This window comes from Aptenodytes patagonicus, chromosome 16 (assembly GCF_965638725.1).
Source record: "Aptenodytes patagonicus chromosome 16, bAptPat1.pri.cur, whole genome shotgun sequence".
Taxonomy (NCBI): Eukaryota; Metazoa; Chordata; class Aves; order Sphenisciformes; family Spheniscidae; genus Aptenodytes; species Aptenodytes patagonicus.
In genome coordinates, this window is record NC_134964.1 from 553768 (window position 1) to 578643 (window position 24876).

Below are 24876 nucleotides of genomic sequence, written 5' to 3' on the forward strand. Positions count from 1 at the left end.
CTGTGCTGGAGGCATTGCCTGGGGCCATCCAGCTCTCCGCAGGGCTCACCGCAGCCAGAAATTCTGTGTCAGCATAAAAGACGCTGCAGGCCAGACACTGCCCCTCGTGCACGTCATGGTAGAAGTACTGAGCCACAGACAGGAGCGGGTTTGGCTTTGGGGGTTTTTTGGTCTCTAAAGAGGGAGAGGCGGTGACGAAGGGAATTTTTCCAGCCTGTGTGAGTTATCACAGATTTGGGTTATCACAGATTCCTGTTGTGCAGTTTGTTGTGTGATTCCTTAGAAAGCAGAGTCCTGCGGGCACAGGCAGGGTAGTGGGGGGACGGGGTGGTGACTGGGTCTGCTGTTGTCTTCCTAGTGACACTAGGGATATTTATATATTTCCTGGGTTTTTTTAACCAGGAAAAGCTGAGCTGTGAACAGCCCTGGTGTTGCTGTGAAATCAGGGAAGTCACCGAACTGCTCTTGGCTGTCTGCACAGAGCAGGAGCATCCCTGCAGGTCCCTGCTGCTGCCCTGCTCTGATGGGGCTGCGAGCGGAGGCAGCGGGGCTCACGCTTCATCGGTCCACACTTCCTCCTGCGGCTCTGCCCTGGGGCTCTGCTGGTCCTCACTCGAGATGGGGTGGCTACAGCAAGGGGCAGGCAGGGGTATCAGGCAGGATATGGCCCCTGAGCCTTTCTGGCAGCCTGCTCCGCTTAGGGGACATGTAGACCCCGGTGAGCTCTTGCTTCGTGACCCTGTGTCCCCAACGCTTGGCTGAGCCCAACGCAGCGAGGCTGCTTAATTGGAGCTTTTAATGTGCGGTGGAGCTGGTGCGTGAAAGGTTTGTTGTGAGGAGCCGTCAAGGCTGGAGGATGCTTAGGACCCAGGGGAAGCGCTGGAGAGCCTGGCTGGCTGGGCTTGGAGGAACTCCTGCCTCCCCGGCCAGGACTTCTCAGGTGTCCTGGTACGGCAGCGCTGTGCGAGGCGAGCTGGGCCCTCCTGGCAGCTTCCCCTTCCCCACGTCCATGCCCATCCTCTGAGCCCCCCTGGGCACCCATGCGCTCACCCAGGGACCACTCCACACCATGAACGACCAGTACCACCGAGCAGCCCGGGATGGCTACCTCGACCTCCTGAAGGAAGCCACCAAGAAGGACCTGAACTCACCGGACGAGGATGGCATGACCCCGACCCTATGGGCCGCCTACCACGGCAACCTGGATGCCTTGCGCCTCATTGTCAGCAGAGGGTGAGTGTTGGCGAATGCACGGTGCTGGCCCCGGGGGACAGAGCAGCTTGGAGCCCATCTTTCCCCCTTCCCTGCTCACAGGTCAGCGTGGGTGCAGGTGCCCCACAAAATGATGGCTTCTGTCCATAACACCACCACCCTCAGTCCTCCCCTCTGTTATTTTTCTCTCCTTGCAGTGCTTTGAGTCTAATCCAATGCTCCTGATAACTGCTTTGTGTTTTCCCAGCTCCTCTGACCCTATAACCAACCTGTGACTCTGCTCCAGCCCCAAACCCTGCTTGCACCACGGGTGCCCCCCTGCACCCCTGCAAGTGCTTTTGCAGTCAGGTCCTGTAAAGACAGGCAGAGCTGAAGTGTAGCACATCGGGTCACTGCCACGAAAAAGAGCCCTTTTAAATAAGGGAGAGAATAACAGATCCCTCTGTCCCAAGAAATGCTTGCATAGAGGGATGTGTGCAGTGCCAGCTGGCAGTAGGTGACACTTCTCTGTTTTATCCAAAATGAGGTCTGAATATGTGACCCCTGGGCAGCCTGTCGTGCACCTGGAGCCCAAGAAATTAAGGAGCAGGTTCCCCAAGAGCAGATTTCTTTAAGCCCAGTCTCCCCTGTGGGGGCTGCTCAATGCTGATGTGTCCCTCGGTCCCGCACCCTGGGCTGCCAAATCTGAAGGTCTCTGGCTCTGTAAGCATGGATGTGGTGGGGAGAAGGGTGTGGGATTGAGGGGGCTTGTCAGGCTGGAGGGCTCTACATCTTGGTGTTGGGGGAACCGTACGAGAAGGTCTGTGCTAAGGCAAGAGCTGCCATACCTAGTTCCTTCCTGAGCAGTACGTGGCTCTCCTGTTCTTACCAACCTCCCGAAGGAGCACGTCCCAGTGCTTCCTTCCCACTCCAGTTGCTTCTCTGAGCACCTCATCTAAAGGCATCCAAGGTGGGGTGGCCTCTGCCTTGTGCTGAGAGATTGGTGGTGCTGCTGATTTTGATTTATTTCTTCCTAATATTGAGGAATAGTGCTGGCGTCGGCAGCCTTGGATGTACATCATGCCTCCTTGGAAGGGCTTTGCTGCTCCACATTGGGTCAGGGCTCGGTGGGGCTGTCAGCTCCTAAGCAGGGATTTTCTGTGTCCACCCTGGGCTACGTTTGCAGCTCTCGTAGCCCATCGGCCAAGTCTCCGCTGTGCCTGTTCCTGGGCCCTCAGCATCTCCTGATACTCTGGTCTGCTTATGCAAAACCTTCAGCCGGCTCCCCTGGCCCTGGCCGGCTGTATTTACAGGCAGAGCTGCCCCACATATTGCTGTCCTTCCATTGTAAAACATTTTCTTTTCAGATCCTGGGGTTAGAAATGCTGTGTACAGAGTCACTTTGAAAAGTCCTTGAGTGCCTGGCACAATAGGAGTGTGCTCAGGAAAAGATGATTTCGGAGTCTGGAGGGGAGAAAGCAAGACATCGCTCTGAGTGGTGCCTCCCAAGATGCACCTGGGCTGAGAGCCCCGTGATGCTTCCCTGGGTGGGGGCTGTGTGACTTACTGTGTAATTCCCAGGAGAGACTGTGCCCAGCAGAAACCTGCTCTGAGCTCCTGCCGGGAGGGGAATCACCACCCAAGGCCAGAGAGACAAGGGCAGGAGCTCTGGGGACGAGACCCCGAAGTTAGAAATGGTTCCAAAGACCCTTTGATGGCCAAAAAGTCAGTCTGAAAGGGCCATGCTGTGGGGCGTTCATCCATGGCATGGGCCTTTCAGACTGACTTTATCTCTCTATATCATTATATCTCCTTATATTGCCCGCCTCCATCGCAGGACACGCCGCAGCACCGCTGCCCGCCCTGCTGATCCATGCATCCGAGCCAGCAGTTTCTGCCTCTCCACAAAGCTCAAGGGCTGCTTTTCCATGGAGGGGCCCCATGGATTAAAAGGTCCTCAATCATGTCCAAGTGCAGCTTGGCTGCTGTTTAACAGCCTAATATACATTTGTTCCTGACAGGGAAAATAGCCTGGCAAAAGTCCAGTGCCCTTTATGTGATGGATGGTGGAGCAAAGTGTGTGTCTGTGGGGCTGCAGGATGCGTTTACATCTGAGCATTCATCTCCGTGTGTCAGATCCTCGCCCAGGACCACGCAGAGACCAGCGAAGCCTCCTCGCCCTGCCGCTCAGCTCGGTGCGGAGGCAGACGCGCCTCTGCTCCCTGGAGCTGGCTTTGGGTCTGTGAGAGGCAGGAAAGCCCCAGCCTGGGGACAGGGGTGACAGGGAGGGGAAACCATTCGGGACCCAGGAGAGTCCGGGGGCAGACCCTGTAATTTTCTGCTAGTGCTTAGGATGACGTGCAACGGTATTTAAGTCTTGCTCAGAGATGAAACAATTCTGTGTTGGATATGTTACTATTACACCTGCACTATAACAATTGGGAGGCAAGAGGGAGGACCCCTGAGTGTCCCAAAATGTCAGGGCATTTCTCTCTGGCCTCTGCTGTCAAAATATTCCTCCTTCGCCATGGAGAGCCCTGCACTGCGAGGCAGGAGAGTGTGGGACCGCAGCATGGAGCAGTGCCTGGGGGAGTGGAGGCTTCGGGGCTGGGCTGGCTCCTGGCAGGGATGGGGTGGGAGGCAGCGTCAGGGTCTGGTGGGAGAGGCTGGTTAGCCTCCGACTGGGTTGCAGGGGGATGCCAAGGCACAGGGGGTGATGGGGGAGTCTTGGGGCAGCAAGAAACACTGAATCCTCCTTGCCAGTGCTGGGTGGTGGTACTGGTGCCCAGACAAGCCAGGAGATTGAGCGCTGGGGCCAGGCTATTACGAAACGTCCTAGCGAGGCTGGCCAGAGGCACCCTGAGAAAGCAGGGCTGTGCCGAGCAGCACAGCGAGGGAGGGGGGCTGCTAGGGGCAACAGTCACAGCTCTGATCGTCGTGCCCTGCTGCAGGCCAGGCTGATGGTCACTTAGGATTATCTAGCCTCCGTCGTCAGTGAAGGAGCATCATTCATACGCCTGTGTGTTCAGCAGATTGTGGTGTAGGGCTGAAATGGGGAGGGGGAAAGAAAGTACACTAAATGCCTTGGGGGATCCTTGAGGAAAGCTCATCGTCTCAACTCGCACAGAAGGGGTAACGAAGCAGGCTTATTGCTCTGTCCATAACAGCCAGTGATGTGGCTGTGCTTCTGTGCCACCTTTGCATGGGGATGGAGAGAGGGTTTGGGATGGAGGGATCAGCAGTGGCTCATCCTTCTTGTTTGCAACACAAAAAGCCTTTTTCTTCCTCCTGGCTGAGCTCCAGCGAGGGAAGCAAACTCAATTAACGTGATGGCTGGGAGAAGGCAGGCTAACTGGCATTTAGTATTGCAGCTTTTCAGAAGCAGTAATTCTTCATCGTGGTTCGTTACGAACTGCTGTGGCAGTGGCAGGCGTCAGTCCAGCTCCAGTTAACCGTGGGTCTGGGGGTTTCGGCTGGGAACGGCCAGGACTTTCTTGCCTTGGAGTGGACCACAGGAGAGGTGAGGATGTGTCTTTCTGCTAGACGGGTCCACAGTCAGCTTTGTCACCCAGCGTTTCTTTGCAGAGGTGTGCCTCAGTTTCCCTTCTTACAAAAATGGGGGTCATGGATGCTTTGGATGTTAATGGCAGAGGGGTGCGAGTGGCTCAGCAGTGGGTTGGAGGGGACAAGATGGCTCCTGACATCAGCCAGGCCGCTCGAGGCAGTCACGTCACCCCGGCTGGGGCAGGGTTGCAGCAGAGGTTGCAGCAAGGCACGTGAAGGTGATGTGCATCCTCTGCACGCCACAGGGCTGACGGCCACGTGGGTGCCAGGAGCAGCGTGGCCGTGTTGGTGGGGACCTTCCCCTGGGCGATGACCTGCTGGGAAGGTGAAGGAGCAGGGTGGAGCGCTGGCACAGCTTCGTCGCTTCCGGCACCTGAGTTGTCTGCTTGGAGTCAGTGAGATCTGGGCATGGCGAAGTGCTGAGCTGGTAGACGTGCCCCTAGGCACTACCACAGTACAGCCAGCATTAATAATCACCAGTGACAATAACTGCTAGCCTAGCTTTTTGCTGGTACAAGAGGCAGAGGGCCCTGAGATGAACCTCACCTACAGCATCTGTGCTGGATTTTGGGGGATCTGAACTTGGAGAAAAGCTGAATCCTTGACCTGCCACCACCTGGGCAAAGCTCGGGATATGGGACCCAAGGCTCTGCTGTGGGTCCAAAAACTCATCTTTTCTGCTCATTTCTAGGTTTTGCTTGGATCATTGCCCTGACTGGCTATGCTGAAGCTGGTGGGTTTTTTCCCTCAAGCCACAAATGATTTTTTTCCTCTTCCTATATCCAAAAATGTTTTATGGGAGCCAGAGATACTCTGCACCCAGCCGGCTCCTGGTCCGAGGGCCCGGTCCTTCACGCACACCCATGAGCCAGGGGGTGAGCCAGCCCATTGCTATCAGAGGCACTTCACACGTGCGGCCAGGGAAGGACGTATGTAAGTGCCGCTGGATTCCCTGGCTAATTGGGATCCTATGGGAGAAGTGGAGGGGAAAAACCAGCAGGAAGGGGGTGAGTGTGCATGTCACGGTGCAAACACAATGACTCAGGAGATGCACACATCCACCTAAGGGGCTCAATTAACAGCGTTTTTAATAATGATTATTACAGGAGTTGACTCAGCACTCGAAAACGCTTTGAAGTTGAGAAGTGCTGCACTTCACACCTGTTATTAAAATACGTTCCCACTTAGTGGACCCTGCAGTCAGCATCTCCTCGCATGCAGCGCCCTGGAGGTGAAGTTTTGCTCGGACAGACACCTGCCAGAGGGAGGGCCTCATGTTTATTATCTGTGCTGGATCAAACACCTCTACTTCGCAAGTTGCCATTCTTCTTCCCTTCTGGTACAGTTTTAGTGGCTGTGGCAGACATTTATAGGGCAAAGGGACCTAGAGATCTAACTTTGCTCTAATACTCTTGTTTCTAGACAGTGGAAATGTCCAGGGAAAGCTGGTTTTGATGCTCTTTCCCCTCGCTTATTCTCTGAGGTGGTAAAAAGCATGAGGAAAGTAGACCTTCAAATATGAAGCCCCAAGACCTCCCTGGCTTTGCTCTTTGCCACCCAAACCAGACAGACATGAGAATGGGCTCTGAGATGTACTTTATGGATCGAGCATCCATACGCTCGGCTTGGGGAGCAAGATTGTTTCTGGTGAGTCCACCGCTAAGTCATTGCCCAAATCATGAGTCCACGTACATGTTGGGACCCTCATAGTACCCTGGCTCCTCTGCCCGCACATGTCGGGCACACATGTGCCCATTCAGAGCACACGTAAACAAACAACCAACCCTTCACACGCTGGAGTCCCACCGCCAGCGCCGGCAGTTCCAGTTTCACTGGCTCTTTAATCTAGCTCCATCAATAATTTACTCCTCTCTTGCAATTCATCAAATATTTATCCTCCCCATGAATTTCCCAGCCTGGACATGTCACTATGAGGGTAGGGGCGAGGGCTGGGGAGTTACTGCTCCTGGAAACTCGGCATTGCCAGAGTACCGGCAGCTTCCTCCTCTCCTTCTGCTGGCTTCGTGGCTCCTCAGTCCTGTGATCTCCTGCCCTTCTCCTCCCTAGCACCCATCTTTGAAGCCTTTCTGTGCTTCTGTGAGAGATGTTGAAGGCTCTGGATACAGAAGTCCTGCAGTTTTTGTGGGTCTTTTTGGCCCTTACACAATTTTGAGCCTTTTGACTAACTCTTGCTGAATTTGCCAGCAGGCTCAAGGTTGTAGTTACTAAGTTTCTACAAGTTTTGTGAAAATATGTGTATGGTGGAGAGCAACTGCTGATGCTCCCACAAGGGGAAAGCTGAGTGGACCTCGTAGCGGCTCTTGGGGAATACAGCCAGGAAGCACATGCTCTGGGTCCAAATAATCTCCAGCTTAACCTCTGGATGCTGTATTTATTGCTTCTGCCTTTTGCAGAATCGTTTCCCTTCAGTGTTACATAGCTGAGATGTCGGCAAAGCCTGCGGATTGTGAATTAGACATCACGCCGGCCGGGTGGCTCTGCTCTGGCTCCGCCGTTCCCTGAACAGCAACGTCCAGAGCGGGCAGCAGGGAGCCCGCCTGTGGTATGGGTGGGGGAATGTGCTGGATGAGGCTGCTACAGGGTCTTGTGTATGGGTGCTAGTGATAGAGGTGCGAAGCTAGCAGGGGAAAGAAGTCCCTCAGCTCCTGTGATCTCCGTGTTCTTTCTCTGAAGTAGTTTTCAGACTCTTTCAAGTGAGACAGGCACAGAGCATGTGGGGTCTGGGAGAGGGTTCTGGGCTCTGCTGCTCCGAGCTCTTGTCAACACAGGTCCTAAAGCAGCAAGGAGTAAAGTAACGCAGGCTGGAGGTCTGAAGTGTGCATTCGCCTTCCGGACTCCTACTGTCACCAAGGCTTGGAGCTGGGGTCCTTGTGGCGGAGGCACAGTGCTCAGTTCCTCTAGAGCTCATTGAAAGGGCGGTGCGGAAACAGGCAGGAGCTGTGCTGAGCCAGAGCTCTGCCAGAGCCCTGCTGCCCATGGGGAATTGCTCTTGAGGGTGGTAGAGCTGCACAGCCTTAATAAAAGGCTTTGCCTTATCCATGTGCGCGAAGGGAGAGCGCCTTGTTGACAGATACTGCTGCTGGCTGCATATTATTAGCACACGTGCTCGGGCGAAGGCTGGTGCCAGCAGGGGTGTGAACTATCTCTTGTTTCAGCAGATCATAAATACAGAGGAATGTCAGGAGGACAGACTTCCCTTCAGTCCTAGGTTTGTGTCCATCCCGTCACGGGAGGCAGGAGATGTGGGCAAGTGGTTGTGCCCCGTCAGAGGCTTGCTGTGGTAGGGCCGAGCACGGTGTGAGAAGAGATGCTAATGGCATTAGTCGAGTGTCCAGCTCTTGAGGAGTGCAGAAACCTAATCTCCACTTTCTCTGAAACTGGATTCTCAGGATGTGCTAATACCAATGTGCTTCAAGCCATGCAATCGAAACCAAGCGTGGTACAGCAAAAACCCCCACAAAACCCCAGCCCCGAGGCCAATGCCAGCAACTTTGCTCTTATTATCTACTGACTACGTGCCCTCTTGTGCCCCGAATTCCCTCAGGCACCAATGAACAGGAGGGTGGGAAGGTGCAGCAGCTGGTGGGTTTCAGAACCAATGCTGAGGATGGCCGTTTCATGGTGGTGGTACCATCATGGTGGGAACACATGGTGTCCCACACAGGATATGGTGTATGGAGAGGTATTTTGGGATATCTCTCCATGGAATCTGAATGAAACCAAGATCTGAAGATCGAATCTGACTAGCATTTAATAGGATGCTTGAGAGTTGAAATTTTGTAACAAGCTGAGCTAGAATCAGCTCCATATCTCAGTTCTGGGCTATTCAGAATCTAGCTTTAGTCCCTCCAAAACTCAGTTTGATGCAGGAACGTTGTCTCCTGAGAGCTAAATTCAAGTCACGGGAATAATCACAGACTTGAGTGTCAGGCATGTGATTCCGTGTCAGTGGTACACCCCTCCAGAAGACCCCCTTAAAATTAAGCTGTTAGGGCTGGAGACATGTAGCTTCATATTTTGAGGAGGCAACAGTTCATGGTGCTGATTGGCCCCTGTACAACTGGGAATATCTCAGTAGAGTCTGCCAGCCATGCTTGCGTGCTAAGTCATTGTTTTTCTTGCTGTCTAGGGGCGATCCAGACAAATGTGACATCTGGGGGAACACCCCTCTCCACCTGGCAGCAGCCAACGGCCACCTGAACTGCCTTTCCTTCCTCATCTCTTTTGGGGCCAACATCTGGTGCCTGGACAATGACTACCACACCCCGCTGGACATGGCAGCCATGAAGGGGCACATGGAGTGTGTGCGATACCTGGACTCTATTGCTGCCAAGCAGAGCAGCCTCAACCCCAAGCTGGTGAGCAAACTGAAGGACAAGGCCTTTCGGGATGCGGAGCGGAGGATTAAGGACTGCGTGAAGCTGCAGAAGAAGCACCATGAACGGATGGAGAAACGGTACAGAAAGGAGATGTCAGATAATTCAGATACCATGAGCTTCTCCAGCTATTCGAGTAGCACCTTAAGCAAGAAGTTCCAACACATGTCTATGGTGACTTCCCTGCCATACTCACAAGCCACCATTCATGGCACAGCCAAGGGAAAGACGAAAATACAAAAGAAGCTAGAGAAGAAGAAGCAGGTGGATGGGACGTTCAAGATCTACGAGGATGGGAGGAAAAGCGTGCGGTCTCTGTCTGGTCTGCAGCTGGGGAACGACGTCATGTTTGTGAAGCAGGGCACATACGCCAGCCCCAAGGAATGGACTCGGCGTAATATCAGAGACATGTTCCTCATGGATGAAGACACTGTCTCCCGTGCCATAAGTGACCCGGGCTTGCACATGGACTCGGCCCACTCAGAGGTCAGCACTGACTCTGGCCATGACTCCTTGTTCAACCGCCCCGGGCTGGGCACCATGGTGTTCCGGCGCAACTACGTCAGCAGTGGGCTTTTTGGGATCGGCCGGGAGGACGCTGGCATGCTGGGTGAAGACAACGCAGATGGGGTAGGTGTCAAACTGCGGAGCCGCCTGCAGCGCTCGCCAAGTCTCAACGATAGCATTGGCAGTGCCAACAGCCTGCAGGAGAGGAACGTGGAGGAGCTACCCTGGGACGAGGTGGAGCTGGGCTTAGATGACGATGACGAACCAGACACCAGCCCCCTGGAGACTTTTCTGGCTTCCCTGCACATGTTTGAGTTCATCTCCATCTTGAAGAAGGAAAAGATCGACTTGGAGGCCCTCATGCTATGTTCAGACAATGACCTGAAGAGCATCAATATCCCATTGGGCCCCAGGAAAAAGATTGTGGATGCCATCCAGAGGAGACGGCAAACTCTGGAGAAGCCAGATGTCATTGTAGACACTGAACTGTAAGTAGGAGATGGGGCCTCTGAGCGATCAAACCCTTCAGCAGGTGGAGATGTGGATAATGTAAGGTCTTGTTTTCAACCCACTTGGAAGAGTAGGAGTCCAGGTAACCTCAGTGCTTCTGTGTGTGGGCAAATTCCTGCTCATGTGGAAACGATGAGAGTTCGGAGAGGTGGCAATAGCGTTAGTTCATTACTCAACAGCCCTAATGTGGCTGAGCAGGACGTGAAGCCTTTGTTTTGTTTCATAACCTATATGAACGCAGACTGCACTGTGGTCTGATTCTTCTGAGTCCCTGTAACTGGGATTTTCAACCACACTCAGGCTTGTCTTGACTCTTCACCTTTTGAAGGCATTAGGAAATCAACCGCAATTCCCGGTGGGAGCAGGCTGACGGCCGTGCCCAGTGGCATTGGGAATCCTTCCCCAAATGCTTGAGATCTTACTCAGACCTTTGGAGACTGCATATCTGGGTTGGAGTTGTTGCTGTTTTATGGTGTTTCCAGGGTTTGGTTGGTTTGGTTCGAAGGACCGCGTGCCTGCCATAGAGGTGAAGGGAAGGCACTAGTGTGGGTCTCCCCACTGTCACATCCACTGACACCCCAATCCACTGTATTGTTCGAGCTTCCCAGCCCTCAAATATCTGTGTGCTTCTTGCTGTTTTTACAGGCTTTCGGTACAGCTCAGTCCTGGGTCCTCAGGGTGCTGATACATTTTTCTCTTCCCCTTTCAGATAGCAGCATCATCATCATTTTATTTTATTTTTTTTAACGATCGAGAAACAAACCCAGTTCTAAGTTGCCAGAAAACACAAGCCAGAGACTCTCTTCCTGGGGCAGGTGAAAGCTACAGCCATCCCCACCAGTCCCTCTGGACTGCCCTCCGGCTCCCTCGCTCTGCTCCCTGTCTGTGCGATGCTCCCAGGCGGTACCTGCTACGGAGGGACGACTGCTGAGATCGGAAGGCAGCTCCGACCTGCCAACCTTGAAGGGACAATGGTCACCTGCTTTCTGGAGGAACAAGTGTGCTGCCCAGCTGGCTAGGACACTGTGCCGTCACGGGCTGAGGGACCACACGAAGCCATGAACAGAAGGAGATATGTGATGGTATTTTCAAAGGGACCCAAAATAAATAATTACACCTATTCTTTCCTGAGCAAGTGGTTGATTTGGGGTTTGGGCTGGTGGAGCAGGGGGGTGGGGGGTCCTGGCCTCTCTCCTGGTTCTTGGCTGCTTTGGTACAGTGTTTGATGCTGTGTTTTTGGAAGGGAGTTTTGGTTACTGTGGTTTGGGGCTGTTCAGCTTGAGACGTGCCAGCCCTGACTTTTGCCAGCAGGTGCCCAGCGTGCCTCTGAGTCCAGTCTGTGCTGTCTTGAGTGTGACAATCCGAAATGAAGATGGTGTTTTGAACGTGTTGGTAGTTGTCTTCCAGTGCGCTGTCCCAGGGAGGCAGCATTTCTGCCCTATCTCTCCAGGGCACTGAGCTGCATAAGCGGTTTGTGTGCGAAGGGCCTCGATTTTCACCTCCGGGAGCTTCCCAGGACTGAGCACAGCACCAGGCTGCAGCCCAGAGCCTATTCCAAGCATCCCTGATACATCAGTGCTCGAAACACAGCCCAGCTCCAAACCGTAACATTAGTTGTTTTCCACAGACCCATCGCACTCGCCTTCCGAGCCCTCAGCTCCCAGCGCCACTGCACCATTTTACATACATGGTCTACGGGCAGCTCCTGGGTGGCAGGAGCGTTTCTGGGGTGCAGCAGTGGGCTGGGGACCTGTGCCCTTCCCTGATCTCACAGTGACATATCCTAACGGGAGAGAGTCAACAGCCCCTTGCCATGGGGTGCTGGCAACGTGCCTGTTCAGGCTGTGATGCAAACTACCAGATCAGAGAAATGCCACACGGTGTTACTGGTACTGCTTATCCAGCCTTTTCTCAAGGATGCAAATGATAAGGAATGACCTGAGCACGGTGATTCCTGGCAGTCTGTACCCCAGGTCTGGCTGGGATCTGGACCACACTTGTCCCTTTGGAGCTGTGGTTTTTCTGTTTGGAGGATGGGGATTTGTTTGGTGTGAAGCTGTGCTGCTCCCTGCCTGTTTGTGCCGTGTGTGTGTGTAAATACTTTTTGCAAGCAAGAAATACTCTTTGCAAGGTGGCTCTGTCCTACTGCTCCCCAAGTGGCTGAAGCCCCACCAGGAGTGGTGTGGGGTCTCTAGTCCCAGCCTCGTGCCGCTGCACGCAGAGGTGCTCCGGCATCAGCTAAACACCACCGCTGCACTGAAGGTCCAAGATCTTTCTGCATGGATGCAAAAGAAGAAGGAGCTTTTTAAACTGTTTTTTAGAATATTTGAATTTACAAGTTCTACATAACTCTTGGCTTGATTTCCAGCAAAAGGGCAAGCGATCAGATGTGCTGAGTTGGCGAGTTCTCCGTGAAGGCTGCACGGTGCCAGGGGCCCAGCACTGTTTTCTTTGGTCCCCCTCCAAAGGCTGGGGCTACCGTGCCAGCAGGGAGAGCCGTGGCTGGGCTTGCTAATGTCACAGCTCCCTCTGCTGGGACTGGGCCTGGGAGAGCAGGATGGGGCCCACTGCCTGACGGGCCTGTGAGGCAGCAGGGATGCAGCGCAGCACAGGGACCGGGAGTCCCAGTCAAGTCCCGGCTCCCAGCCAAGTCCCGGCTGCGAGCAGGAATCGTAACTCAAGGCTGGTTTTCAGGTGAGGTTACGGCGGCTAAATTCACCCCCTTCCCTGTGCACGTGTGTGATTTTGGCTAAGCCCTCTGCCATTGCTCTGGATAACCGCCAGAGCACTGGCTGCCCACCACGAACCAGCTCCCGGCTCCAATTCCCCCGGGGTTGAATCGTGCCTTTGGATTTGTCCCGCACACGGGAGGGGAGTGATTCACCCTGGTTCGCACTGCTGTCACTCCAGTGTAATGGGGACCAGTTTACTCAGCGGATGACAGGGAGAAGCAGATCTATTGGCTTGGCACCTACCGGAGCCTTTTGCGGGCTGGGCACTGGGATGCGGCGGGTATTTGGGGGCTGCCGGGCGGCTGGGGTTTGCACACTCCCTAACTTTGCCTTTTGCTTAGGAGCAGCCAAGCAGTTGCTGATGTTGGGCTGATGCTGACAGAGATCCCTTCTCCCAACTTGTCTATCCCCCAAAGAGCCAGTGAAAAGGTTTGGTGACGTGACAGTACCCAAGTGCCATGGGACACATCCCTGCGCAGCTAAGACCAAGCCCAGAAATGCCGCTCAGGATTGCCAAGCCCCAAGACCAATGCGGTCACCTCCACGACCGCAGGGAGAGACCAAAACTGAACTATGGCACCAACGCAGCATTGCAGAGCCCAAGAGATGGGCTCAGGCCCACGGCTGCCCCAGGTGGGGTGAGGAGGACGATCTGTGGGCACGGGGGTGGCTGTCAGAGGCGCCGGCAGCCCCAGAGCAAGCACCCGCTCTTTGGGCTCGTGCATGTTGCTTGGCTTTGGGGTCAGTTTCCAACCAGGTTGTCTCCCACGAAGCGTGGGGACGCAGCCCTTGCAGGACAGGGTGCTCAACCCCCCCCCAGCCCAGGAGACGTCCCCCGGTTTCCAGCTCCCCCTGGCCAGCTGGGTTGCTGCATCCCGCCAGGCTCGTGATGGAGCTGGGCTCCGCTTGCCCTGGGCATGGGGAGGGGACGTGGCTGTCCCCGGGTCCTCAGCATAGACAGGCCCCATCGCTGCTCTGCCCGTCGGCAGCCTGGCCTCCATGGGGGAACCTCGCTGGTGCTAATTGCATCTGCTCCATGGCAGAGAACAACAAGCTCCTTTCAGAGAGGGTGCTTGTGAAAGCAGGGTGGAGGCCAGGGCTGGCACACCCTGGAGAACACCCTTAAATACCCTCCCAAACAGAAACCGAGCCAGGCGGCAGGTTTCCCCGACCCGGTGCTGCCAGCGAGCAAACACTGTCCTTCGTACCTGCCCGTGGCTGGGCCTGCCCGCGGCGCCTGGGCCGTCGGACACAGCGCAGGTCCTGCGGGCACCATGGCAGTGGATGGCAGTATCTCCCTGGCAGGGAACCTGTGATCCTGGGGACGGTTGTCCCTTAACGCCCCAAGCCATGAACACCAAACCGCCCTGTGCCTGTGTTAAATTGGGCTTCCCAGAAAAACCAGTCCCCTGGGTTTGGCTTGGACGTGTATTTCCCTGTCCCCGATGGTGCAGGAGGTGGCTTGTAGGGAGCTGAGCGAGGCCGAGGGGCTGTCTGGCCATGGCGTGGACACCTCATCCTTGAGCCGGACAGCCCCGGCTCCTTGACTGGAGGAGCATCGCTCACAAAAGCGATGCCGACTCACAGGCCGTGCCCTTATCCCCACGCGGCTGCTGTGAGGGGAACGTGTTGGCACTCGCTGCCACTCCAGTGCTTTTGTCTCCCTGTCCTTAGGAGCTGGCTGGGCCCCCAGACTGTGGTCTGGAGGAGGGAGAAGGCGGGGGAGGTTTTTGGGATGACGGGGGGTCTGCAGTGGGGGTGTTGGAGATGTGGGTTTGCAGGCGCTGAGTGAGCGTTGCAGCATCCCTGCTTGGCTGCTGGGTACAGTGGCTGGCCCGGGGGGGACATGGCTGCTTTCCCCAGGCTACTGGCAGCACTGGGGTGACTGGCTGCTCCCCTTGGATGGCACGTGTGCTCAGCCATGCCACGCGGGTCTGGCATGGGAACCGAGAAAGGACATCGCCCATGGGACACCAGGTAGGTCCTACGGGCAGAGGGGACCACGGGCAGGCATCTCCCTTGGGCAGGAGCACCTAGTCCTCAGCCCTGCCTGATGCTCCTCTCCTACATCCTCACCCGGAGCTGGTGACAGCCAAGGTGCCCACACCAGAGGGTGATGCTGGGGTCCAGGGACCTGCCAGGCCAGCACGGGCCATTGCACGCCACTTGCTTAACTATTTCCTGCCCATCCCGCCGGGGATTCACTTCCTGGCCGAGCGGCTGAGTAACGCGCGGCTGCAGGAAGGTGGACGGCCAGGAGGGAGGCGAGCGGGAAGGGGGCTCCATGCAGAGCACCCACGGCATACCCCGGCTTTGCCATGCCTTGCATGGTGCCCCCTGACAGCCGAGCACAGGGCTGGATGCGGCGCTGATACAGCCTGGGTTGGATGCAGCACCTCCCAGGGGCTTTGCAACAGCTTTTGGGACCCTCTGTGGCTGTTCCCAAAACCAAAGTGCCCTGAGAAGCAGCAACGTGGACACGGCTCAGCATGTTCTCCCTGAGAGCGAGCTGCCGAGCGGGCCGGGAAAGCAGGAGAAGTGGAGTGTCATTTTCTTTTAATGCTGGCTTTAGGTATTAACACGGCAAATTAGTTTCTACATCTGCTTCACGCAATTCATAAATGTTAGCAAAATATCAGGTGATGCCATAGATTCTGCCACCAAGTGTCTCAGGGCCGGAGTGAGCCCCCCAGTACCCATCGTCCCAGCACCCATCGCCCCGGCTTGCTCTCAGCCAGGGTGGCTGGAGGAGCACAGGGACGCACCCGCAGACGGCACTGAGCATCCCTGGGGGGGAAGCCAGGGCAGAGTAAGGTGTGGGGCATCACAGGTGCCCTGGGCCTTTCTGCCTTTGGTGGTCTGCCCACAGCACCTGGAGCAGACAGGCTTTTCGCTCGAGGTGCAGGGTAGGGAGATGCTCCCTCCTGGGTGTTAAGCTAAAATCCCCAGCTGTGGCTGAATGAGCGTCAAGAGCGGGGCAGCACCTCCTACGGGGCTCAGTGCAGGGCCAGAGTGCAGGTTTGGTCTGTAACTGGGGAGTTGTGGCTGCAACAACATTTTCCAGCCTCAGCAGGGGTATGGAGCTGTTTCTGCAGAAGCATGCAAGGAAATGCTGGAAGACCCCCCCAGCGCCCCTTGGCACTCAGGCTGGGTGAGCTGGGGGCTAATGGGGGAGCTACGGGGTCACCTGGAGCTGAAAAAGCCAGATGTTTTCTCCCAGGCTCCTGCCCCAACAGCATGGAGAGAGGGAGAGATTTAAGGGCTTGTAGCTGGGGACTTCAGGCTGGGGGGACCTTTGGTTGCGGTGAAGATGTGGCTGTGGTCAGGTATGTGGCGTTGGTCTGGATTCATCTCACTGAGCACTGACAGTGCTGCTGGGGATGTGTGCTTCGAGCGCAGGTACCGCCTGATCTTTGTCCCCAGCTAATGAACATCCCTGGTCCCCCATGACACCCAGGCTCCTGGCTCACTCTGGCACAGCCCTGAAACCAACAGTGAGGATGTGGTCGTGCCCAGCACTGCTGGTGGGGATGCAAGCTGCAGGGAACTGTGTTTTAGGAGGACTTGACTCCAACCCCAGTGATGGAGCTGGCTCTGTGCCGTTCCACATGCTGAGGGAAGGGCACTGAGCAGCCCTGCATGGCCCCCAGCGACAGGGCATCTCCTGCATGAACGAGGGATCAGCTCAGCAGGGGGGGAACATGGGTCCCAGAGGTGACGGTGGGTGGGAAAACCTATGTAGCTGGGACAATGCCGACACCAGCTCCTCGGAATCACTGCTAGCTGAGACCATGCGGTCAGCTGGGGCAAGCACCGGCGCTGCAGGATTGGTGCCCTGGACGGCCCATACATCCTAACCCAGATGCTTCAGTGGGAGGAAGGCAGGCGGCGAAGGCACCGGGGGGGCTGTGTGACCCCCCCAGCTGGCATGGGGTCAGCTAGTGCCCATCGGCGCACGTGCCGCGGCGCTGCCTCCCCCGCGGCACAGCCTGCCCTGCGGCACTGGGGGCCCCTGCTCACGGCACAGCCCCGCGATGCCAGCCTGGGCCCCGGGGCGGCTCCGAGGGCGGGCAGTGATCCCAACTTTCTTCACAATCTCCCAGTCTGCTTTTTCAGAGGGACAGGGATGACCTTCCCGCTGCTCCTGTTCCCTGATCTTTGTCTGAGCTTTAACCTTTTAGGATGCAGTTTGACAACAACTATATTTTACTACTGCAGGACACGGAGCTGCAACTCGCCAGTGCTCTCCAAAGCCGGCAGAGCCACCCAGCCCAGAAGGTCCTGGTGGGACCAGGAGCAGCCGTCACTGGAGGAGACACCCGGGCGAAGGCTGAACCACCTGACTGCACCAGGCTGGAGCAGCAAGCGCAGGGCTGCAAGGAGCGGATCCAGCCCAGAAACCACCTAAACCTAGGCAGTAAGTCCTATGCAAGCATTTAAGCCCTGGTGGGGACGGATTTCCCTGGGGTCCCCTCCCTGGCTCTGGTGAGGCTGCAGCCTGCCGGTGCCCGGGGGGAGGCTGCAGCAGGGCACCACCGGCAGCAGGCTGAGCACGCTGCCGCTCTTGCCCAAGGACAGGCTCTGCCCTCGCAGGAGGTGCCGGGGACGGATCCGGCTGCTACAACATCCCTTTGTTCCCGACCCATTATCTCATCACTGGGAAGCGGCGGAGCTTGGCTGGTGCGGCCGCCTTGCAGCAAAACCCGGCGCTGGCAGCAGGGACCCTCGCCCGCACTCGCCCCCCCCGCCCCAGGACGCTGCCCCCGGGCTCTCTGGCTGCGTTTTGGAAATGCACCCACCGATGGGATGGCCAACCTCCGTGTTTGCAGTGCCAACGGCCGTGGGCACTGCGGGTGAGAAGCACAGAGGAGAGTATGTGGGAGCTCCAACGAGACGGCAAAAGGCCTGAACGGGGCAGGGAAAAGATCCTGGCAGCTGGCCTGGATGCTGCCTTTTACCTCTGCTGTGATAAACCCCCAGCTTGGCCCTTCTCCACAGCCACAAACAACCCCTGAGCTTGGCACTGGCCACTCGGCTGATGTGCCAGCACCTGGGGGCGGCTACGGACCGTGGCACCATGGTCAGCTGGGGCTGCCGACCCCTCCGGGTCCCTGGGTGACCCCTCCGGGTCCCTGGGTCTCCCCTCCGGCAGAGCTCCCATGTGAACACCCGTTATTTCAGCCGCCCCGGCCCCGTTGGTGTTTTGGAGCACTCCTCCTGGGGCAGGGGGCTCCCGTGGGGTCCTGCAAGGCCAGGGAAGGCTGAACAGCACAGCCGCCCACCCAGGGAGGGACAGGGGAGATGCATGGGGCGGCTGTGGCCCCATCTGAGCCTCTACCTCCAGAGCCGAGAGCCCAGCCCTCGGCCCAGCTCAATAACCAAGCTAATGAGAGCTGCTGTCAACAAGTCTGCAGCTCCCCAGCCCGCGCAGGGAAGGACGCCTTGCTCGAGGGACCCAGGAGGAGAAACCTGTTTCACTGACCTTGCTCCATCACCGCCTTCCTGGCTGCACCGTGGGTGAGTTTGGGGCTGCGGCAGGGGGTGAGTGGCTCAACCGCCCGTCAGGTGCACGGCGAGGAGGAGGAGGAGCGGGGCCGGGGCCGCATCACCAGCGGCTTGGGGTGCTGGGGGATGCACCGGGCGGGAGAGCGAGACCCCGCTCGGCCGATGCTGTGTCTCGGCGTGGCTCCTTGCCTGCCTGCGGAGCCTTGCTCCACCCCTCATCAGCTAATAAAGCCTCCGCCGCGCTGGTCCCTCCTTTGCCACTGACTCACGGGCTGACCTAGCCCAATCCCCTAACTGCCCCGCACCTCCATTTTCTGACCTATAAAACAGGGCTCATCCCCACTGCTCTCCCGCTCCCTTACATAAGGGCATCGAGCACCAAAGCAAACCCTGCGGCACTTTGCAACCTGCGAGTGACGCCCGAGGGGCAACAGTGGGTGCTCGACAGTGGTGTACAGGCTCAGCTGCCCATGCGCAGGGGCATGTGGACCCTGACTGCGGGTCTCATGGGTGCTGTACAGCCCTTGAGGATGCTGGCAGGCAGCCATGAGCTGGCCACTGGTTGCACCCGCAGGCAACATCTCCCCAGGGGTTTTGCTTGCGTTTTGGGGGCTGGGAAGGGGAGGTGAGCAGCGTGTGCTGTTCTTGGCACAGCATCTTGCCCGCTCTGGTGCTGGGGAATGCCTTCGCCCCACTGGCCTGGTGCTTTGGCACACCTCCAGCACCCCGAAACCTGGCCGGTTGGGTTTGGAAAGCAGGCCAGGGACGGCTGGGAAGGTGGAGGCTTTCTGGACTGTGCTGGGCTATGTTGGGTTCGTCTCTGCTGCCAGCCAGGGAGCAGCCCTGGCTGCATCCTACCCCTTTTGCCCTGGGAGAAGCATGAAACCATCCCTTTTTTTGTTTGCTTTCAAAGATGACTGGGAAGGCTGCTCCGTGTGAAGCAGGACCGTGCCCCGAAGCTGCCCGCGGTGGAGGATGAGCATCCTCGGGTCGCAGCAGGGACCAGGTGACAGCACCTGCCAGCATCCCTGTGGGAAGGCTGCTGGGCAGAGGAGCCCATGGGGTGCCCAGCAGGTGCGGGGATCCCCAGGGAGTGGGATCCCGGAGCTTTGGGCCCTGTGAATGGCCATGGTGCTGGGCTAGTGCGGGCAGGAAGGGAAACAGGAGCTGGCTCAACCGCGGCCCAGCACTGCCTGACGTAAGAGGTTATACAAGCCTGTGCGGGCAAGGTGCCGGCAGCAGCATCGGCATGTCTGTGACCGGAGCTCTGCTCCCACTCCGGAATAAAGCCTGAAGGAATGGGGACAGCCTGGCCCCCTGTCCTGTGCTGGGCATCCCTCATGAAAGCCCTGGGTGGCACTGGCACCCCAGAATGCTACCAACAAGGGACGCACAGGCTTCCTGGAGGAGCACAGCAGGGCTGGGCAGCACCCATAGAGGGGCAAAAGCCAACTTGGAGAGGGGTGAAGAGGGTCTGGTGGTGTCCATGTGCCCAAGAGCTGCACCTGGGGGTGGTTGGGGTGGAGGGCAGCAGGGTCCCTGGCTGGTGGCTCAGGTGCCGTGGCAAAAGCAGGGCATGGGGACCGCTTGCCTGGAGTGAGTGGGTGGGAGAGGGCACAGAAGAGTGGAGGGAGCCTGGGTGGCACTGGGACATGGTGAGCTGGGTGAGCCCCGTTCGCAGGAGCAGGGAGAGGCTCCCTGACACCCCCCAGGAGGCATTTTGGAGGTGCCGAGAGGGGCCCCTGGGTGCCAGCGGAGCAGCACGCCTTCCCACCCGCTGGCAGCAGGTGATAGATAAACCCCCGGTATTCGAGGCAGCTGGCCAAAGGCGTTACTCACCCGGCCCAGGGCTGTGCTTGGCTCCACCAGGCAGGAATGCCACGTGCTCAAACCACCTTTCCCCAGGGAGGACCAGCCCCGGAGCCAGGGACAGTGTCCCCGAGCTGGGGCTGGTTTGACCCTGCGTGAGGTGGAGGGGCTGGATGCTGTGGGTGCCTCCTGGGTGGCTTCGCGTGCCGGGGGGGGATGAGCAGGTGCCCGGCCCTCCCCGGGCATCCCATAGGCACCAGGGGCTGGCGGAGGTGACACGGGATGGGTGCCTTCCTCTCTGAAGGGGAGCGTAAGCTCCCTTTCTCACCACCCCAGGGACAGATGATGCCAAGAGCTGTCCCAGCCCTGACAGCGGGATAAGGCTGTGTTGGGACTGAAGGCTAAAAAAAAAGCACCTTTCACACTGTTTCTTCCCCAAAAGTATTGGGTATGTAAAGAAGGAGGAGGAGCTGGCAGCACTTGCCATCTCTCCTCAGATGTTCTCCCCATCCCGGCTCCCCACCAGCCCTGCCACCAGGAGAGCCTTCCCAAGGGGCTGAGGGCAACGTGCCCGGTGCTTCAGCAGGGCAGGGGATGTGCACAAGAACCCACACACGATATTGCTGTGGACTTGCCTTCTGGAAAGGTAATTTTGTTGACCGCAAGACTTGTCACTATGGGAAAGGGAGACTTGCTGTTTGGGGAAAACAGAGCTCGTAGGGATGTTTTTTGCCACAACTGACAGCAGGTTTTCTCCCAGTCTGGAGCAGATGGAGTGAAATCCTGGGTGACAAGCAGTCTGTGGGCTGGGGAAAGCCATCGGTCCATGTACAGGCTGAACCCCGGGTGCTCCAAGGAGACTTGCTATCAGCTCCAGGAAGGCTGGTTTCACCCCTTTTCACAAGAAAACACAAGCCTTAGTCACCCCTCTCCCAGCAAATCGCCTGGTTTTCCGAGGGCATCACCTATGCCACGTGTTGGAAGGCGACATCCTGCTTGGGAAGAGGCTCGTGCCAGGCAGCGGGGCTATTCCCAGAACTGCCTCCAGCCTTGCTTGGTAAATCCTGCTATCAGCTCCCTGCCTAGCTCCAGCTGGCTGCGGCCCAGCCGGGGACATGGCCGTGGGACAGCTCCTGTGTTTGCCAGCGGATCCGGCTGCTCATGGGCTCCCCGGGCTGGTGGGTGCTGGGGCAGTGCCAGCAGCACCTCGTGAGCCCTCTGCGTACTTTGGGGGAACCCTCCAAGCTGTGCCAAGTGCCCGGTGACGCTTGTCCTGCCGCCACGAGTGCCATGGGAGGTCGGTCTTATCTTGCCTTGCACCGAGCTTGGCTCATTGTTGATTGTTCTTTTCTGATTCAGGAAGAAAGGAGGAAAAAAACCCCTACTTTTTCTGCAGAACTGCTATCTGAGTCTCTATTTCTGCTGAGTCTCTGTCTGGCTGCCCTGGATGCGGCTCTCCTGGGGCAGCAAGGACCCTCCAGAGGGGCAATCCCAAACCCCAGCCAACCAATGGACCGAAAGAGCCCTTGAGGGATGAAGGGATGGTTTTAGGGCTGAGCTTTTGTTCTCTTTGCACACAGGCTTGCCCTTGCAGCCCCTCTGCCCCTGTGCCCTCCAGCCCACCAACTCCCAAAATTGGAGGACTGGCAACCCTGCAAACTCAGTGAGGATGCTGAGGATGGCTCAGAAGCCCCCAGGTCCCCTGGGCTGGTGGCAGCAGCCCACTCTACCTGCCACGACAGCTCCTACCACCCACAGTTTAGCCCTAACCTGGTTTCTATTCTAAGCCCTATTTTTTTTTTCATGGGCCTCCTCCCTCTTTCGCTTTGCCCCACTTTGCCCTCCCGCCGGCGAGTTCCAGCTGCCGCTGACCCCGATCCCAGCAGGGCCTTGCCGAAGTCGGTAATAAAATGCACCGGCAAGGTTGCTTGGGTCAGGGTGGCTCCCGCTTCCTCAGGCTGGGATTAAGGAGCAGCACCTTGGATTCGCCTGCAACGGCCCTAGGTGGGAGGGGGAAAGCTGGAGGAACGGGGCTGGGGAGACTTTGCTTTTGTGGCAAAACCGGTTGCAGGATTAGCAGCTTTCCTGGTGTTCATGTCTTCCTAGGAGGCTGCAAAATACCAGTTTTTGGGGCGCTGGGGATGGGGGACATCATCTTCACCCAGTGCTGCTGGCAGGGTTGGGGATGCAGCTGCGTACCAGCCAGGGCCGACCCGCAACCTCCTCTGGGCTCCTCCAGATATTCCCTTGGTGGACTGGGATCCGGAGCACCACTGCTCCAAAGGTATCATTAGAAGAGTCCCTGTTTTTCCAAGCTGACTGGTTTTATGGGTCCTGCTGTGCTGATGAAATAGCTGCCAGGCGATGTGTGAGTTATCCCTCTGGCTGGCAGGGTGCATCTGGGTGCTCACCTTGAAGAAGAAACAAAAACTGCCCTCAGTGCAGTGGCACCCACGGGAGGCAGGTTTGGCAGGGCTCCGGGGGGCTGCCCATGCCCACCGGGAAGGATGGGCTCTTCCCCTAGGGCAGGTGGGCTCGGGGCAGTTCAGCCCCAGAAAGTCAGTCCCCCTTGCCCGGGGCTGGGGGCTGCCCCGTGTGTAATGGGCACGGTGGACACACGAGATATTGGCTGGATGCGTCCCCAGGCCTGGCAGGGAGATGGAGCCCATCTGTGTCTGATGGAGCCAGGACAGCAGACCCTCTCCCCAGCCCCTCAGCTCAACCATCACCTCCCCACAGAAGCTGAAAGCAGGGAAGTAGGTTATGGCCATGCGAGACCTGGGGAGATGGGGGTGCGTTCTTGGAGTCCGGCTGGATTTGGGCAGCCCTTTGGCTCCTGACCAAATTTCCAGCCCGAAGGAGTGACGCAGCGCATTGGCTTCCTACCCCGGCCAGGCGGCTCACTCCCTTCCAGGCACTGCCTCCCGGGCACGGCGGGTTACGCCATGGCCCCGGCTGCCCTCGCCTCCCCGCCGGCCGGAGGAGCGAGGGAGCGGCCACCTGCCTGAGGACAGCAGCACCCAATTGCTGTTTGCACCTGGGGCGGCACCAACCCGCCGTGCTGGGATAGATGCCGGGGCAGAGCATGGTCCTGTGCCCGATGGAGGGCAGTGCCCATCCCGGGTGCAGGGGCAGCATCATGCAACCCCTCCTCTTGCCAATTAAAGCCATGCATGGGCTTCTTAATGAGCAGGGAGCTTTCTGTCTTGCAGGAATTCCTGGTTTCCATGAATTCAACATCTCCCAATCCCACAAAGAGCAGTGATGGAGTCAAGATGCAGGTACTGGTCTGCGCTCACCTTAGCTCTGGTTTCTTAAACTGGGCAAATGCAACGGCCCCGCCAGAGCATGTCCAAATACTCCTGGGGGAGAAGGCAAGAGGGTCTTGGCCCCGAGCCCTACCCTCCCTCCCAGTCCCTTTCTCTTCTGGCTCACGAAGCTGGCGGTGGGAGCTGGCAGGGAGACCCGGTCCCGAAAAGCAGCTGTGGATAGTGACACTGAGCCGCCCCGGCAAATGATCCTTGTTCGGCTGTGGATCAGCCCAAGGCGCCAAATGTTGGGTAGTGCTGTCCCCTGCACAACCTTGCCGGGGTCCTCGTCCTCCCTCTGCATGCCAAGGAGGCTGGAAACATCTCTTTTTTCCTAGAGAGGGCAAAGGATGGAGCCTGGAGTTACCCTGCCTGTGCCGAGCGGTAAAAGTTTCGTGTGGGCGGCTGCCGGGGAGCCGCCGGGTCGGGTGCCTCCCCGTGGGGACACGTGCCTGACTGGCCCTGGTGGCTCTGGCCTGGGGACTGGGAGGGCACCTGGGAGCAGGGGGGTCTGGGGTTGGGCAGTGCCATGGTTGCAAGGAAAATTGTATTTAACTTTTGAGGACTGGAGGTGCAGCGTTGTGCCCAGGAGCGTCTTTCCAATTGCTGGCTGATGACCGGTGCTGGAGCGATGGCCGGTTCCCTCCTCAGGACCCATTGCCACTGGGCTGGGAACCCCCAGCCTTCCAGGGTCGCAAAAGAGCTGCTGGGCCAGTGGGCGAGAGGGCTTGGCCATGCATTTGTGGCACCGCCAGCGGCAGGCTTGGAATTTTGGAAGCGGAGTGGGATGGAGCCCGCGGTATCTCCACCGTGCGCCTGCGTTGGGTAACACCTGGCCAGGTGGTGACGCCAGGGACCGAGGGGTGGGGGCAAGCAGTTTCGGTCGGGGCAAGAGCAGATGCACCCAAACCAGTGATTACCTTCGCCCTGAGCTGCTAAGTGGAGGAAGTCTGTGATTAGTTGACACCTCCAGCCAGGCTTTGGAAATTAAGCCGGGCTGGAGCAGGGGGCGGATGACAACTGCTTTATTCACTGCTGATATATAAAACTGAAAACACGGTCCGGGTACGGTATCAGGATATTCCGGCAGTGGTGGCCAAAAGGGCCAGTGGTGGATACACAGCGAGTCCCCGGGGAGATTTGGGGTGCTCGTGGGCAGGGATGGGTTTTGGTGCTGTGGCTTTGAGCCCTGGGAAGGGAAGTCTGAGGGCTCGGGGCTGGGTTTTGTGCTGGGTTTGGTTTTCACGTGCAATTGGCTTTGAATAAACCTCCTGCACCATCTGCTGCTGTGGGTCTCACCCAGCCCTGCAGCCTGGGGAAGGCAGGGACTTACACCCGGGGCTTGTCCCTAGG

The 24876-nt window shown here is 57.7% G+C and overlaps 2 protein-coding genes across 4 annotated transcripts in view; one reads left to right on the plus strand and one right to left on the minus strand.

Moving 5' to 3' along the window:
* The window catches only part of OTOP2 (otopetrin 2), a 28064-nt gene extending 9498 nt beyond the window's left edge, over positions 1-18566 (minus strand). For both annotated transcript variants that reach the window (XM_076353731.1, XM_076353730.1), the window contains exon 1: positions 18384-18566. The gene's annotated coding sequence lies outside the window, so the exon portion shown is untranslated. The remainder of the gene's footprint in view (positions 1-18383) is intronic.
* Positions 911-10907, plus strand: USH1G (USH1 protein network component sans). Of its 2 annotated transcripts, none has more exons than XM_076353732.1 (2): positions 911-1233; positions 8906-10907. In XM_076353732.1, exons 1-2 carry the CDS (start codon positions 1070-1072, stop codon positions 10149-10151), a joined length of 1410 nt encoding a protein of 469 aa, XP_076209847.1. In that variant the 5' UTR covers positions 911-1069; the 3' UTR covers positions 10152-10907. The 2 variants fall into 2 exon arrangements, with proteins under 2 accessions (XP_076209847.1, XP_076209848.1); XM_076353733.1 differs by lacking the exon at positions 911-1233 and adding an exon at positions 6383-6402.
* Positions 18567-24876: the final 6310 nt, after the last annotated feature.